Source organism: Podarcis cretensis, assembly GCF_951804945.1.
Source record: "Podarcis cretensis genome assembly, chromosome: 10".
NCBI classification, from domain to species: domain Eukaryota; kingdom Metazoa; phylum Chordata; class Lepidosauria; order Squamata; family Lacertidae; genus Podarcis; species Podarcis cretensis.
The window spans coordinates 47,675,896-47,693,231 of NC_137179.1; the positions used below are offsets into that span (position 1 = coordinate 47,675,896).

A 17,336-nucleotide genomic window follows, 5' to 3' on the forward strand; every position below is an offset into this window, starting at 1 on the left:
TAGCAGTTCGAAAGCACATCAAAGTGCAAGTAGATAAATAGGTAACGCACTGGCGGGAAAGTAAGTGGCATTTCTGTGTGCTGCTCTGGTTCACCAGAAGAGGCTTAGTCATGCTGGCCACATGACCTGGAAGCTGTATGCCGGCTCCCTCAGCCAATAAAGCGAGATGAGCGCTGCAACCCCAGAGACTGGACCTAACGGTCAGGGGTCCCTTTACCTTTAACCCATATTTTGGTGTGGGGCCCTGGTTACATTGAAATTTCCCCCTTCATATTTGACCATTGTTGGTATGCACAGGAATGCCTGACTGGGCCTTGCACCCAAAGAAAGCGCTAGACTGTATGGGATCTCATGCAGTCCTGTAGAGGACACTCTTCTGAAAGCGGGTGCAACCCCAGTTCCTCCCACCCGCCACCCCCTTATTTTGGTTTTTGCTGATCTGCACAAATGTGTTTCAGAGTGCCATATGCCAGCTCTAGGCCAGGTGAGATTTCAATGGCATCTTGTAGAGGACATTTTCATGGTTGTGTTGGTATATGATTTGTGGTGGAAATAGCCGTATTTTGCAGTGGCCACCTCCAGTTACCTGTTGTTGGCTTTTTTAAAAAAAATGGTTGCATGATGTAATCACACATTTATGAGCATTTCACAAGCATGGTGTTGACTGAAGAAAATTACTGTTGGGCTCGAAGGAGAGAGTCCTCTGATCATGGAGATATATATCATGTAAAAGGTAAAGGTAAAGGGACCCCTGACCGTTAGGTCCAATCGTGGCTGACTCTGAGGTTGCGGTGGTCATTTCGCTTTATTGGCCAAGGGAGCGGGTGTACAGCTTCTGGGTCATGTGGCCAGCATGACTAAGCCGCTTCTGGAGAACTAGAGCAGCGCACGGAAACGCCGTTTACCTTCCCGCCAGAGCGGTACCTATTTATCTACTTGCACTGTGACGTGCTTTCAAACTGCTAGGTTGGCAGGAGCAGGGACCGAGCAGCGGGAGCTCACCCCGTTGCGGGGATTTGAACCACCGACCTTCTGATTGGCAAGTCCTAGGCTCTGTAGTTTAACCCACAGCGCCACCCACGTCCCTTCTATATCATGTAGGGTATCCCAAATATTATTTTGCAATTCAGGGACATACTTACTCGGAGTTTAGAACATATAAACTTTTCTTTTTTCAGTGTTTCAAACTTTCGACCAAATAAGGAACTGGGAACTAGCAACCAACTTCAGCATCCTGCTCATACATTGGTTTTTTTTTTATTATTTCTTTCAACCAATTCTGTTCCACACACTCTTAACAATGTTCTATAACACTGTGAGTATCCAGTCTTGAAGTCCAATGATGTACATGGCTTACGTACCAAGATCAGCAATTCATCATATCAAGGACAATGAATTAGAAGTGTGAAAGGAGATTTATTTCTCATGCTGCTGCCTAACTTGTGGTACATTGATTTGAAGAGAATTTTCGCAAGACCCACAGCCGCTGCCGATAGAGTTACTATACAGACTAAGAATGGTAGAGTTCCCTCTACAAATTAATATGAAAACACAATGCAAAATATTGAACACTACAAAAAAGCAAGCTGGTATATGTCATATTGTTTACAACTTATCTTAATAATTTACATGGAGGAAGGGGGAACAGGACCTTTTTTCTCTTGAGTGCTGTGTACCCTGTAATGTAATCTGTTGGGGCTGTAAGCAGGGGCAGAGAGACAAAAGCAATGTAGATTAATCCAGAATAGACTGTACTGCTTCAATTTTCACCATGGCTACCACGGATTAGAATTCTCAGTCCTATAAAGGTGTCCTCAGAAATAAGCCCCTCTGGGTTATTTTGGGGTTCCTCTCAAATACATATATAATTTTTTAATTTTAGTATAGGAGACTAATATAGGTAATTTGAAAAGCAAGTAAAAGTAATTCCTTTCTTATTTTAGTGTGCCATATGCACCTAAACATATATGATAGAAAGCTATCAATTTGTTCTTGGGCAGCTGAGAGACCCCCCCCCCAAAAAAAAGCCCAGAAGAAAAGCTTAAAAAAAGTATTTTAATCAAATAAAACACTGCCCCTCCCCGTTATTCTGAAACTTCATAGAAAGACAGCAAAATCCTTAAAAATAAAATAAAATGAAACTAATAGAAAGGAAGGAACTCTGAAGGGATGGGAGAATGTGGCAGAAGTGCCTTCAGCAACGTAAAAGGCTGTCATCCATGATTTACACTATTCGTTTAAAACTGGTTTCAGTATATGGAAGAAAAATCGACCCTTCTCCATTTCCTCCCTTCAAAAATTATGTTATAGAGTAAACAGGATTATGCAAAATGATGATTCTGTAAAACAGAAAACGATAGCATAAAGTAAACACGTTACAGAAATATAATCTCAACATTTCAGAATAGACATTTACATACAATAAGGCAGCAAAATTTCACATAGATTTACTACCTATGATTTCCGTAGTCCTTCCAACTAGGTTATTGGAAACTTGGTAATGAAAATAAGAGCTGCAACAGTGAAATAGTATTTCTTTATCCATTTGAGACTATGTAGAGACAGATTATTTTTATTTGTATTTTGGCATGTCAGAATGGAGGAGACAGAAGGTAGAGTTGATTAGAAATTTGATTAAAAGAAACGAAGACCTCAATCCACAGAAATCTAGAATAGTCTCAGATCAATTGGGTCTCTCCTAGAACTTATCCAGAATACTCTGGCTTAGAACAACAGCCTTACTTTCTAGACACGTTGGAAAATAAGTTCCACTAAAGTCAGTAAGACTGAATTAGATTGTTTTTGTATGTGTGCATGTCTGTTGAATTAAAAAAAATTAAAACACAGTGTAAGGAAGCTAGCAGAAGCTCACTTCTCTACTACCTCCTCCCCGTGATAGCTTATCAAATGCTGAACTAAATTTTGGGCCTCTGTGCTGAATGAGGTTGATGAGCTGTAAGGAAGATTCCCCAAAACTGGGCCAAGGCACTTTCAGTGAGTGAAGAAAGTGTCAACTCTTCAGGGATCCCCTTTTCCAAGGCAACTGCGTAAACACCTGTGCCAATGTTTTACCTCAGTGTCAAATGCTTCACATTAGCTTTAATAAAAAAGGAAAGAATTCTCCTACTTTAGTAGAACTGACAAAGATTAGAAACCAGTATATGGTCCACACCAGGCTCAATGTTTAGCATGTAAGAAAGTAAATGCTACTTTTGAAATTGTATGGTGTTTGGGGTTGTTTTTTTTTAAATGCCAGTAAGAATTAATAACAAGGTTCACTGATTTTGAGACACACTCTATGCTAGCGAACATGTTACAGCTTTTCCGTCACCTGTTGATTTAGCAAATAGAAGATTCAATTTGTATGTGCTTTTAAATCCCAAACTGGCAGATTATACATACTCAAACTGAACATGATTACAAACTCAAAAATATTTCCTTCACCATTAGTTAAGAGAGATACTTTTTCAAGAGGTAATCATACTTTTCCCTGTCTCTTTTTTTGTACTTTGTAAGAGACATCTGCTCACAATGAAAGACAGCAGGAAACAATTTCAGAGGATCATAAACGAGGTACTGTGCATTCAGGTGACTTAAGGGGAAGCCCAATTTCCTTGACAAAAATGAAGTAGGGTTTTTCCAAGACCAGTTTCTCTAGCAACATTCACAAGTAAACAGGCAAGGACAGCATTTGAAGCAAATGCATTGCGTCGATGTGCTCACCAAAATATGCAGCCGTCATTATTTCACACGGGGAAAAGTTCTGATGTTACTCCAAATGTTAAGACCACTTGTAACGTTACCAAAAGAAATATACTTTCTATTATATACATTATGTACATATTTACATGCTTTTATTAAATACTGAGGGGGAATGCCAAGTTCAGAAAACTCTTTCAATGGATATACGCTCTTTCTGTGCAAATTCAGATTGTGTTGTGGTAAATTGTCCAGCTAAATACAATCCACATTCCTTGGGCCACCATCCATCGTCAAAGCACCAAACCTAAACAAAAAACCACAATCATAGCATTTAATGCTGTCTCTGGTACACAGTATTGAGCGTTTCCACCCCCATCGTTCTGCCCGGACGCTGAGGTCCAGCGCCGAGGGCCTTCTGGCGGTTCCTTCATTGCGAGAAGCAAAGCTACAGGGAACCAGGCAGAGGGCCTTCTCGGTCGTGGCGCCTGCCCTGTGGAACGCCCTCCCATCAGATGTCAAAGCGATAAATAACTACCTGACATTCAGAAGACATCTTAAGGCAGCCCTGTTCAGGGAAATTTTTAATCTGTGATATTTTAGTGTATTTTTGGTTTTTATGGAAGCCGCCCAGAGTGGCTGGGGAAACCCAGCCAGATGGGCGGGGTACAAATAATAAATTATTATTATTATTATTGTGCTGCAGTGCAGTGGAATGAACTCATTCTGTTGATTTCTATGGGATCAGAGTTCAACTGACTTAGCTGGATCAAGCCCACTGGCTTGAATCGAACAAGTCTTTAAGACGCACCACAAGGAGTGCATCTGGAAGTACAAAATGTGTTTTTTTTAAAAAAGGTAAAGGACCCCTGGATGGTTAAGGCCAGTCAAAGGCGACTATGGGGTTGCGGCGCTCATCTTGCTTTCAGGCCGAGGCAGCCAGTGTTTGTCCACAGACAGCTTTCCAGGTCATGTGGCCAGCATGACTAAACAGCTTCTGGTGCAATGGAACACTGTGACGGAAACCAGAGTGCACAGAAACGCCGTTCACCTTCCTGCCACAGCAGTACCTATTTATCTACTTGCGCTGGTGTGCTTTCGAACTGCTAGGTTGGCAGGAGCTGGGACCAAGCAACAGGAGCTCACCCTGTTGTGGGGATTCGAACTGCCGACTTTCCGATTGGCAAGCCCAAGAGGCTCAGTGGTTTAGACCACAGCACCACCCACGTTGCCTTTCACCACAAGGAGTGCATTTGTGTGAGTGCAGTGGAAGGGTCCACTGTGTCGGTCATTCCTAACTCTCCTTCCTGGTGGGATGCCAATTACATGGGAAACACTCAAGCGACCAGCGTCTCTGCACAGAATTCACATGTGCGCCTCTGCAGGGTGGGAAAGCACCATGCAGAAGTGGCTCCTTTGCTTCTGGTTGCACACAAGACGCCACTTCAAAGCATGGATCTCCTGCAAGCCGTGGGCCAACCCTCTTCAGGTGCACAAGAAATTCTCAAAAGAGATGCACAGCTATGTGTTCACCGTATATGCTTACTGCCAAACTAAGTTCCTTAAAACGCCCACTTACCTTTCCAAAAGGTGATTATTCTCGGCTAATTCTTTAACGACACCTTCCATTTCTTCTTTCAGTTTCTTCATGCTGAAAAGAAAGAAAGAAAAGAAATGCACCATAACATGCTTAATTCTCAGTTAAAAATCTTTATAAAACTACTGGCTATTTCTTTAATGTAAGGAAACTGGAAGTGAAACAGATTTTTCAAAAAGACACCCAAACTGTGTATAATGACTATTTAAAGAGGACGACTATTTAAAGAGAAACTTTCAGCTCGGCTCACTGAATACTAGGCTCTTCCAGGGTTCTAAATCACATGAGGAGCCTACATGCAGGGAGGATAAAAATCAATGATTTTTAAAGTGGTTTTAAAAAAAATAAATCAATTTTTAAAAATTTAAATTGGATTTTTAAAATAAAATACTTTTGGAGGGAAAATCTTTGTAAATATAGTTTTCTATTTAAGTTACATTATAGTCCAAAGGCTATTCATCAGGAAATAAGGATTTGTTTTTAGTTTTTAATGTGTGCTAAAACTCAGTTTAAGTTTTTTTTTTAATTGTTTAACCACATCAGTTAACGAACATGGATATATATGCTATAATGTTATTGTTATTAAGGAAATGATTATTTTCCTCCTTCCAATAAAGTACAGCAGAAAAGTTGTCCAAATATAAACAGTTAACTTATTAAACCTCACAATATTTCCATAATTATCTGTCTATATGTATTTCTAATTGTATAACCAAATCAGTAATTTTTGATATAACTGAAAAAACTACTCTGGAATTTTATTATTACAAAAATAAAACCTTCATCTGGTTGTAAATATTAATATCATACCAGCAAGAATGGGTCTTTCTGTTAAAAAAATGATTTAAATCAAATCCACCCTGCCAACTGTTAGTATTTCATGCAGCCGATGCTGCAGATGTAACTGGTGTGAATAACACGCCTGTCTGAGAAGACTGTGGGAACGGAAGACAGCCTTATCTCTCTTCCTCTGTATGTACTTTGTAATGTACTTTCATTTTTGTCGTTCTCTCGGAACTGGAGAGAACAGATACCATTATGCTGTAGTCTGTATATAGCATGTAAATAAATAGTAGATTAGATCTACGATATCTCACTCTTCTTACTGTGTTATGCCAGAAGATTAGTGTGCATATATCAAGCTGATATATGTTGCTGGAGCGCCTTGGAGAAGGAGGGAGATGCCTTTTCCAGTGCTGCACACATCAGAGGACGCTTGGAATTCCATGGGCTTGCAGGCGGCCCCAGGGCGTTTTCCAACACTGCTTACATGAGTAGGAAAGTCTCCCTATGGCAGATATTTGGAGAAGAGGGAGAGGAAGGAAACAACTGCCCTTGTCCCTACTCTACTTTATGCGATTCTTACTCCATGAAGGATTTTAAAAAACACACCAAATAGGACTAGTGATGGCAGCACCATAAGAACAGCTGATACAAGAATAAGAAACACAAATGTTGCATGGCAATACTGTTTCTAGAACCATGCCATCTTGGTCCTCCAGATATTGCTTGACCACTAGTACCTTCAGCCTCAGCCAGCATGTGCATGTTGAATGGTCTCTTTAAATGTGAAGGTTCATTATTGTTCCACAAGATGTGTATGTCTTTAAGGGCCAGAGCAAATAACGAGACCCAGTTTTACAGCTGTGAAGGAGTCTAGCAGGTGCTGCTAAGTTGTGTTAATTAAGCTGTGTCAGCAATTGGGTATAGTATATAAAGAGCAGCACCTAACTCTCTCAGTACCCCGGGTTATGGGTTGGTGGTTGGGTCTTGCTTGTTGATATATTTAATGTAAAAGGAGTTTTTGTTTTTGTTATTAAAACCTTGTTAAAGTTATTTTTGAGTTCCTTGTAATGCGTGGTCTCCCCAGCAAGCTTTCTGCAGCACAACTAAACTGCAAATAGCCAACAGTGCAATGGTCAGGGATGATGGGAGTTGGAGTACAACATCTGGAAGGGCACAGATTAGCCACCCCTGGGTTAAAAAAACAACTAATAAAGCTTGATGTCAACATTCAAATGTGACTATGCCCAGAGTGGCTGGGGCAATCCAGTCATATGAGTGGGGTTCAAATAATAAAAAAATAACAATCTTAACAAAAGCTTGGCATTTTTAAGTAGTTCTGTGAAAAGCAGGTTAAAAAGCATTGCATTCATCCAGGTGAGAAATTCTTACCCAAGGGTCATTTCTACCAAAGTGTTTGAACTTGGATAAACTGGGTTAATTGTATGTTTGATCCCACCGGAAGCCGCAAACATCTTATGGGGCAAATTTTCTTGTAACTGTAATAAAATACACAAAGCCCATCTTAATAAGAAAAAAACAGGAGACATATTTCTAATAAATACTCACTGGATTCAAGGGATGACATTTGGTACCCAAGAGTTGAAAAGAGCATGAGCTCTTGCTCCCAAGAGACTTAAGAAGACCAACTGCGCCTCCCCCTTCACCCCACCTTGACTAACAGTGCTACCCTGACAGCACTGCGGGACCCTCATTAGTCAATTCCTGAAGTCTGTAGTTGCATAACTCTATTTTGTAAGTTTTCCAGATGTACAGTAAGTCTAATGTTAACAAAACAGAATTTATGGAACTGTGAAGACTGCACTAAAAAGGAGTTCTATTAGCTGGCTATCTAAACTGGGAAGGTATTTAGGCACAAAAATAACATATCATAAGGATTACCTATACAATGTTAATTTTCCTCTTGTTCTCGAAGCTTTTTTAGAGATCTAAAGAATTTGGCAAGTTTGGGGCATTCTTGTTATCAAAGAGAGTGAATTGTTCTGGATTCTGCGGCAAATAAATCCTGTCTAGCTTTTCAATGATCCACTGGTGGACTTAATAAAGGGGGGGGGCAATGTTTTTTTGGAAAGAGATCTTATATGTTAGGGATGGGAGGCCTGTGGCCCTAGAGGAGCCTTTCTCAACCTGTGGGTCCTCAGATGTTGTTGAACTACAACTCCCATCACCCCTAGCCAGCAAGGCCAGAGCTCAGGGATGATGGGACTTGTAGTCCAACAACATCTGGGGACCCACAGGTTGAGAACCACTGCCCTAGAGCCTAATTTCAATGAACTCCAATAAATCTTCCCCCTGTCCACAGATGATCAAAGCTGGCAGCAGAAATTGCTTGGTACATCTGGAATGGAGTCAATCTTTTCTAAATTGAAATGTTTATGATAATTGTTCTCTTCTATAATACATTTCTCACAGTAAGACAACCACTGAGCTCTAGTAATTTTATATTGCAATCCTAAGCACATTTACCTGCGAGCAAGCTCCACTGTACTCCATAGGGCTTATATCTGAATAAGCATGCATAGGATTACAGTGTTAATGGAGCACTGTTGGGACACCCTGTGTATGCAATAAAATTTAAGGGAAAAATCTGTGCAGGTTATTACGAATTTCTGCAAAGCACTTATTCCTCTTTTGACTATCCCTCTTTAAAATACTGATACGGTATACAGTCGTATCTTGGAAGTCCATTCAACTTCCAAAACGTTTGGAAACCAAAGTGCGGTTTCTGATTGGCTACAGGAAGCTCCTGCAGCCAATTGGAAGCCACGGAAGCCCCGTCGGACATATGGCTTTCAAAAATAGTTTGCAAACAGGAAGTCACTTCTGGGTTTGCGATGTTCGGGAGCCAAAATGTTCGAGAACTAAACTGTTCAAAAACCAAGGTATGACTGTAATTAAGGAGAACACTTACTTCATTTACATAGTCCTGATATTTCGACACCTCTTCCTCAATATCGAAGCAGAGTTTTCTGAGATTCATTAGCTGCTTTCTTAAAAGAAGCATCTTCCTGAAAAGGAAAACCAGTTTTAAAATCATGTTTTTGTGTCACTATGACTTGCTCTTGTAGAGAGAGACCAATGATACACAAAACAAAAAATCTTGCCTCATCCAATCCTCTGCCTTGTCAAAGAAAACTTCGTACTTGGTGACGCATTCTTCCTTGAACAAGGTCATGGCTTTTGTAGCGTGTAGAAAAAGCTTCTGCCTGCAGCACAGAAATAAGAACCATACTGTCATATTGCTCCCAAATATTCCATTCCTCACAATCCTGGACCTTAAAAACAGTATCTCTGCACTCCAAAGAGGGAGAACGTTGTAGAAAGAGTACACAGTAGAGCACTCAATTCAAAGCGTTGGCCTGACCTTTAAAGCCCTAAATGGCCTTGGTCCAGTGTACCTGAAGGAGTGTCTCCACCCCATTGTTCTGCCCAGACACTGAGGTCAGGCTCCGAGGGCCTTCTGGCGGTTCCCTCACTGCGAGAAGTGAGGCTACAGGGAACCAGGCAGAGGGCCTTCTCAGTAGTGGCACCCGTCCTGTGGAATGCCCTCCCATCAGATGTCAAAGAAATAAACTATCTGACTTTTAGAAGACATTTGAAGGCAGCCCTATTTAGGGAAATTTTCAATGTTTGATGTTTTATCGTGTTTTTAATATTCTGTTGGGAGCCACCCAGAGTGGCTGAGGAAACCCAGCCAGATGGGTGGAGTATAAATAAATAAATTATTATTATTATTATTATTATTATTATAGTAGAGGAATCCCACATATAGAAAATCACACATTGTTTTTTTATTTTGTCATTTTGTGTCCACTAGTGGGATGCTGGACCTCACCCAAAATATTTATAGAATTTTAAAAAGAGACTTACTTGTCGAATTTGTGGATTTGTTCCTCGTTATATGGAAGTCCTAAAGAAAATAAATGAATAAAATCAAATCGGATAGCAAAAGTAATGCTCAGGGGGTCATGAAGCTTTTTGGGTCTCCCTGCTTATTTAACTTATATGCAGAATTCATCATGTGAAAGGTTGGGCTGGATGAATCCCTAGCCGGAATTAAGATTGCCAGGAGAAATATCAACAACCTCAGATATGCAGATGACACAACACTGATGGCAGAAAGTGAGGAGGAATTAAAGAACCTTTTAATGAGGGTGAAAGAGGAGAGCACAAAATATGGTTTGAAGCTCAACATCAAAAAAACCAAGATCATGGCCACTGGTCCCATCACCTCATGGCAAATAGATGGGGAAGGAATGGAGGCAGTGAGAGATTTTACTTTCTTTGGGCTCCATGATCACTGCAGATGGTGACAGCAGCCACGAAATTAAAAGACGCTTGCTTCTTGGGAGAAAAGCAATGACAAACTTAGACAGCATCTTAAAAAGCAGAGACATCACCTTGCCAACAAAGGTCCATATAGTTAAAGCTATGGTTTTCCCAGTAGTGATGTATGGAAGTGAGAGCTGGACCATAAAGAAGGCTGATCGCCGAAGAATCGATGCTTTTGAATTATGGTGCTGGAGGAGACTCTTGAGAGTCCCATGGACTGCAAGAAGATCAAACCTCTCCATTCTGAAGGAAATCAGCCCTGAGTGCTCACTGGAAGGACAGATCCTGAAGCTGAGGCTCCAATACTTTGGCCACCTCATGAGAAGAGAAGACTCCCTGGAAAAGACCCTGATGCTGGGAAAGATAGAGGGCACAAGGAGAAGGGGACGACAGAGGACGAGATGTTTGGACAGTGTTCTCGAAGCTACCAGCATGAGTTTGACCAAACTGCGGGAGGCAGTGGAAGACAGGAGTGCCTGGCGTGCTCTGGTCCATGGGCTCACGAAGAGTCGGACATGACTAAACGACTAAACAACAACAACAACAACAAGGGCACACGGGCAAACTTGAGAAGCTGTCTGTGTGTGGACACAAGGACCCCAATGAATCCTACTGCCTACAGAAGAATGATTATTTCAAGCTAAACGTCAGTGGGAGGAGGGAAGGAGACCCAGTGAGAAACAGGGAGGACCTGCATGCGAACTAATGAGCCTCTGGGCAGCACAATGGCAGATCAGAATTGCTTTCTCTACTCGCCGTTTGAAACACCAATTGATTTTATAATCAATGACCCCCCCCCCCCATCATGTCAAATACAGTCGTACCTTGGATCTTGAATGCCACAAACCCGGAAGTTAGTGTTCCGGTTTGCGAACGTTCTTTGGAACCCGAATGTCTGACAGGGCTTCCGATTGGCTGCAGGAGCTTCCTGCAGCCAATGAGAAGCAGCGCTTTTGTTTCTGAACATTTTGGACTTCCTGGACGGATTCCATTCAACTTCCAAGGTACGACTGTACACATATACTTAGCCATGATCATTTTAACTTAGGACATTATTATTACTGGGGCTTTTTTCTAAAAAAAAAAAAAAAAGTTTAAGGGTACTCTCATTTTCCTACTCATATTGAAATACTGCCCCTCAATGAGGCCAAACTTAAGATTCACAAAATGTTTACGAGTATGCGTACCCCTGCAGCCCCTCAGGAAAAAAAACGCTGGTTATTACTATTATTATTATTTCAATTTATTACCCACCCTTCACCCTAAGCATAAAGCATGAAAATTTAAAATAAATACAACATTAAAAACAGTTTACAGTCACAACTTACAGTCACAAAAAATAGGATGGGTCTTAAAAAATATACACCTCAGGTGGTAAAAGAGGCAAATCTGCAGTACCTCATAACTTAACTAAATATAAACTAAAATTACTTACGGCGTTCTGCTTTGTCTTTTTTGAACTGGTAATAAATTTCTGTAATGGAACTCAGTAGTACTTGCAACCTTTCTGGGCTAGGAGAGAAAAAGTAAAGATATAAATCATTGAACACATGCCAGTATGTCTGAACTTGAAAACGAAGCACAGTAAGAACTTTATGTGGAAATGCCACTCACTTTCTGTCTTTCGGGTGCGTGCCTTCCTGGTTGGTCCAGCCATCAGACAGCAGGCCATTCGGACAGAGTTTGCTTTTGATATCTTGAAGACTGCTCTCTATTGTTCCCCGTGAACTTGAAAGCTGAACGAATGCAAGAAATTCAGCTTTACCCAGCAAAAAATTGCTGAAAGCTGAGTTTTGGAACATATATAGAAAGAAACCTTTTTATCTTTTATAAATATAAGATAAAAGATTGTTTATGTATGTAACAACTGCAGCAAGAATTGTTTTAGCCCAAAAATGGAAACAACAAGAAGTACCAACGAAATAAGAGTGGCAGATGAAGATGATGGACTTTGCAGAACTGGCAAAGCTGACAGGAAAAATCCGAAACCAGCATGATCAAGTAGTCCAAAAGGACTGGAGTAAATTTATATGATATTTGAAAGATTATTGCAAGCAATTAACATCACTAGCAGGGTTGCCAGAAGACTTGTAATGAGAAATTTTCTACTTTTATTTATTTAAATTCTGAGTCATTTTGTAATGAGTGCAATTAGAATTGGAAAACGTACAAAATGCAATGATATAAAGGTTAATTTTGAAAGCCATGAGGCAGGAGGGAAGGAAGTCAATAGGCTCTAAAGAGCCAGGGCAGTAAAGTGGATAATGATGATGTGAATGTATATACCGTATTTTTTGCCCTATAGGACGCACTTTTCCCCCTCCAAAAATGAAAGGGAAATCTGTGTGCGTCCTATGGGGCGAATACAGGCTTTCGCTGAAGCTTGGAGAGGGAGAGGGGTCGGTGCGCACTGACCCCTCTCGTTCTTCAGGCTTCAGGAAGCTATCAGTAAGCCTGGGGAGCCCACGGGAGTTCCCGTGGGGCTCCCCACACTGCGGATAGCAGCCTGCCGCCCAGCGCGCGGGGCTCCCTGAAGCAGAGAGCCCCTTGCGCCGGGCAGACATCCGCAGCATGGGGAGCCCTGCGGGAACTCCCGCAGGGCTCCCTGCACAACGGATAGCAGCCTGCCGCCTGGCACGCAGGGCGCCCTGAAGCAGAGCACCCCGCGCTTTGGGCAGACATCGGCCAGCCCCACAAGCTCGGGGGACAGCGGGGAGGCGCAGCGCCGCCATCCCGCTGTTCCCCGACCTGGTTTCGGGGGGGGGGAGAATAAAGAAAAAAAAATTCCTTTATTTCCCCCCCAAAAAACTAGGTGTGTCCTATGGGACGGAGCATCCTATGGGACGAAAAATACGGTAATTAAATGGAAAATAAATAAAAATTATAGTGGAAGCTTGGGTTGCGAACGTGATCCATGCGGGAGGCACGTTCACAACCCGCAGCGCTGCGTCTGCGCAAGTGCATGATGCAATTTGGCGCTTCTGCGCATGCACAAGTACCAAAACCCGGAAGTAACCCATTCCGGTACTTCTGAGTTCGGCGCATCCATAACCCGAAAACACACAACCCAGAACGATCGCAACCTGAGGTATGACTGTGTATATAGAAAGAAAGAAACCCTGATTACTTTAGAATAGCTGAAAATGTCTCAATGACAGAAAATAGGCCAGAAACCTGCAACGCCTCATAATAGCAGCAAGCCAAGCCACATTTCCTAGAATTTACAGATGTCCACCTTAACATATTTTAACCATCCTTGCATTGGAGGAAAGAGAGACTTTCTACTGGCTGCCAAGAATCTGTGCTTACAGGCAACATCCCTACATTGATGTCACTGTAAATATACACAAAACACCACTGACACACAAAAATAGAAAGTCATCTACATTGAAAGAGATATTTTTATTTTTGCTTTTAGGGTGTGCGATAAAATTTTCTGGAATATTTCACCAGCACATTAATGCTCAACACCTGTATTAGTTTGATCTCCCTGCAGTGCTGCTGTGAAACTGCTTCAGCATCACATTTTGGGGACGTGTTTCTTCATGCGAACATCCATGCATGTGAAAAAAGCATGGCTTGTTATTTCCCCCACAAGAATTCTGCCGTATGCCACTTTTACACACACACACACAGACACAGACACACACAGACACACACACACACACACACACACGCATATGCATAAATATCAAGCCAGAAATTTGAGCTATTTTCCCACGACTGTTCACATCTCTCCACATCCAAATTGGAAAGAAATAAAACATAGATTCATATGAAGAAAATACCATAAGCTAATGAACATGCTCAACAAACATGCTAAAAAAATAAGTGGTTTTCCCTTACAGGAAAACACTAAACATATCAGGAATTTGCAAGAAACACCCTTATTTCAAGTACTATAATGCTGCAATGTTAATATGCTTACCCGTAACAGTTTGGAGTGTATGTCTGAAATTTCATCCACTTCTGACGGTGCCAGGTTGTTTTGATACATATTTTGATATCTGTTCACCAGAAGACAAGACACACAAAGTCAACTTACAATGGCCCACAGATCTGTTTAGCATGATCAAATAATTGTTAAAAATAAAAATAAAAAACCCTATTTGGTGATATGCCAAAATAAAATGAAAACAATTATTCTGGATCCAACAGAACAGTACATCCACAAACACCTGAAATAGGGAGACCTGGGTATACAACTGAGCACTAAATGTGCATGGAGATATTTCTGTAGACCTTGAAAGCGGTTTTACTGAAGGCTAGTTAAAAGTAGGTCGGGACGCAGGTGGGTCGGGACGCAGGTGGCGCTGTGGGTTAAAGCCTCAGCGCCTAGGACTTGCCGATTGAAAGGTCGGCGGTTCGAATCCCTGCGGCGGGGTGCGCTCCCGCTGCTCGGTCCCAGCGCCTGCCAACCTAGCAGTTCGAAAGCACCTCCGGGTGCAAGTAGATAAATAGGGACCGCTTACCAGCGGGAAGGTAAACGGCGTTTCCGTGTGCGGCACTGGCTTGCCAGAGCAGCGATGTCACGCTGGCCACGTGACCCGGAAGTGTCTCCGGACAGCGCTGGCCCCTGGCCTCTTAAGTGAGATGGGCGCACAACCCCAGAGTCTGTCAGGACTGGCCCGTACGGGCAGGGGTACCTTTACCTTTACCTTTAGTTAAAAGTAGTTTATGTAGTTAACCTACATTTTAGGGCAACAAAAATTATTTTATTTATGTTTTATATTTATACCCCACCTTTCTTCCAAGGAGCTCAAGCTGGCATACATGCTTTGCCTGCCCTCCTCCTCCCCCCCCCCCCGTATCCCTACAACAACCTTGCAAGATAGGATAGATTAAGAGACTGTCCAAAATCAGCCAGTGAGCTTCCTGCAGGGTGGAGGTAAAGGTAAAGGGACCCCTGACCAGTAGGTCCAGTCGTGGCTGACTCTGGGGTTGCGGCGCTCGTCTCGCTTTATTGGCCGAGGGAGCCAGTGTACAGCTTCCGGGTCAAGTGGCCAGCATGACTAAGCCGCTTCTGGCGAACCAGAGCAGCGCACGGACCGCCGTTTACCTTCCTGCCGGAGCGGTACCTATTTATCTACTTGCACTTTGACGTGCTTTCGAACTGCTAGGTTGGCAGGAGCAGGGACCGAGCAACGGGAGCTCACCCCATCGTGGGGATTTGAACCGCCGACCTTCTGATCAGCAAGCCCTAGGCTCTGTGGTTTAAACCACAGCGCCACCTGCGTCCCTACAGGGTGGAGGTATCCTGTAGCAAATACCCATCATTGTTCAACAAGACTAAGACTGGATATTATCCAATGACATGAGAAATGCAGACCTTCCTAGCATGCAGCATTTGTTCTAAAAAAGAGCATTTATATACTCACATTTCCCCAGCTTTTTCTATGTTTCTGTTGCAAAATTCCAGCTTGATAACCACCTCTGTCTTTTTGTGTAACGTTTCATTGTAATCCTCTTTGATTATTTCGCTAGAATGAAGACCAGCTGTGTCAGCACAGATATGAAAAATACCGGATATGCTAGCCACGTGCTACAATAGAAAACGTCTGCTCTATATAAAAATTGACACACTCCCACCAGCCCACGGAAAATAAATATGCATCGTTCAACTTCTTGTTGGTTGTCTTAACTGTTTTCATATGGTATTACAGTGGTATGTTTCGAGCGCTGAAAACCCGGAAGTGAATGCTTCCGTTTTCAAACGCGCCTCGGAAATCGAACGGCTTCCGCTGAGTTTTTTTTTCAATTTTCTCTATTGAATTTGCAGGCTGCCCTTTGCGCCTCAGTTTTTCAACGTTTTGGAAGTCGAACGGTCTTCCAGAATGGATTACGTTTGAAAACCGAGGTACCACTGTATATTGTAAATCACTTCAGTATGCCTCATGGGAAACGATTCATAAATGAAATCAGTGATAAGTAATGAACATCAACTTCTTCCTGAAAAGGTACTATATTCTAAGAAGAGGTGGTGACCATTTTGGCATGATTGCCAACCTGCAGGTCCTTTTGGACCCAGGAGAAGGCAGAACGGAGACAGAATGGGGCATAATGGGGCAGGGCATGATCTGCTGGTACGCAGGGGAGCCGGGAACGGAACCTCCATGCAAAATGGCAACTGCCTGTAAACAAAGGCCACAATTCTAAGTACTTTTAATAGGGTGATAGTCCTCTTCTCAGTAAACAAGCTTAGAACGCCATCATCCTGCATACAATAATTGCATTTGTAGATGGAATTTGATGATTAACAGAAACTTAAGTTAATAGTTTACTGCAAGGAACAGGAAAGCCTGCACGCTGTAACTACCTCCTATGCAGACCAAAGGATACACCGTATTTTTCGCTCCATAAGACGCATTTTTTCCTCCTAAAAATAAGGGGGAATGTCTGTGCGTCTTATGGAGCGAATGTGTGGTCGATCGCTGGTTCCCTTTCTGGCGCTGCCCCTTGGCCCAGGACTCCATTGTTGAATGTTCTGCAGGCTGTTTGTTTCCCCAGTGACATGTGACTGGCTGATTAGATTATCTGTCTGGAAACTGTAGAAAAAGCTCCCTTTCCTTTCCTAAAGAAGCTGGAGAACTGTGAGTTGAACCCCATAAAAACAGGATTTTTTCCCATTGCAAAGTAAGCTCAACCACTTTGAGATGATCCTCAAAAAAGGGGGCTTTTCCCCTTTGCAAAAGAAGCTGCACAACTGTGAGCTGATCCCCCTAAAAACAGGGCTTTCTCCCTTTCCTCCTATAAAAACTAGGTGTGTCTTATGGTCAGGTGCGTCTTATGGAGCAAAAAATACGGTAATTCTAATATACAGTATTTTTCGCCCTATAGGACGCACCTAATTTTTTTTGGGGGGGGGAATAAAGGGGGGGGGAATTTATCCCCCCCCCCCAGCCAC

General features: G+C 42.4%; 1 protein-coding gene across 1 annotated transcript in view; it reads right to left on the minus strand.

Annotated features, from left to right (window-relative positions):
• Positions 1-1,396: 1,396 nt before the first annotated feature.
• TBK1 (TANK binding kinase 1) overlaps positions 1,397-17,336 on the minus strand; it is a 32,093-nt gene continuing 16,153 nt past the window's right edge. Inside the window, exons 12-21 of the mRNA XM_079994466.1 lie at positions 15,811-15,912; positions 14,361-14,439; positions 12,047-12,168; positions 11,868-11,944; positions 9,971-10,010; positions 9,205-9,306; positions 9,012-9,108; positions 7,472-7,578; positions 5,279-5,350; positions 1,397-4,006 (exon numbers count right to left, since the gene is read on the minus strand). Coding sequence (XP_079850592.1) covers positions 3,955-4,006; positions 5,279-5,350; positions 7,472-7,578; positions 9,012-9,108; positions 9,205-9,306; positions 9,971-10,010; positions 11,868-11,944; positions 12,047-12,168; positions 14,361-14,439; positions 15,811-15,912 — 850 coding nt within the window. The 3' untranslated portion in view covers positions 1,397-3,954. The remainder of the gene's footprint in view (positions 4,007-5,278; positions 5,351-7,471; positions 7,579-9,011; positions 9,109-9,204; positions 9,307-9,970; positions 10,011-11,867; positions 11,945-12,046; positions 12,169-14,360; positions 14,440-15,810; positions 15,913-17,336) is intronic.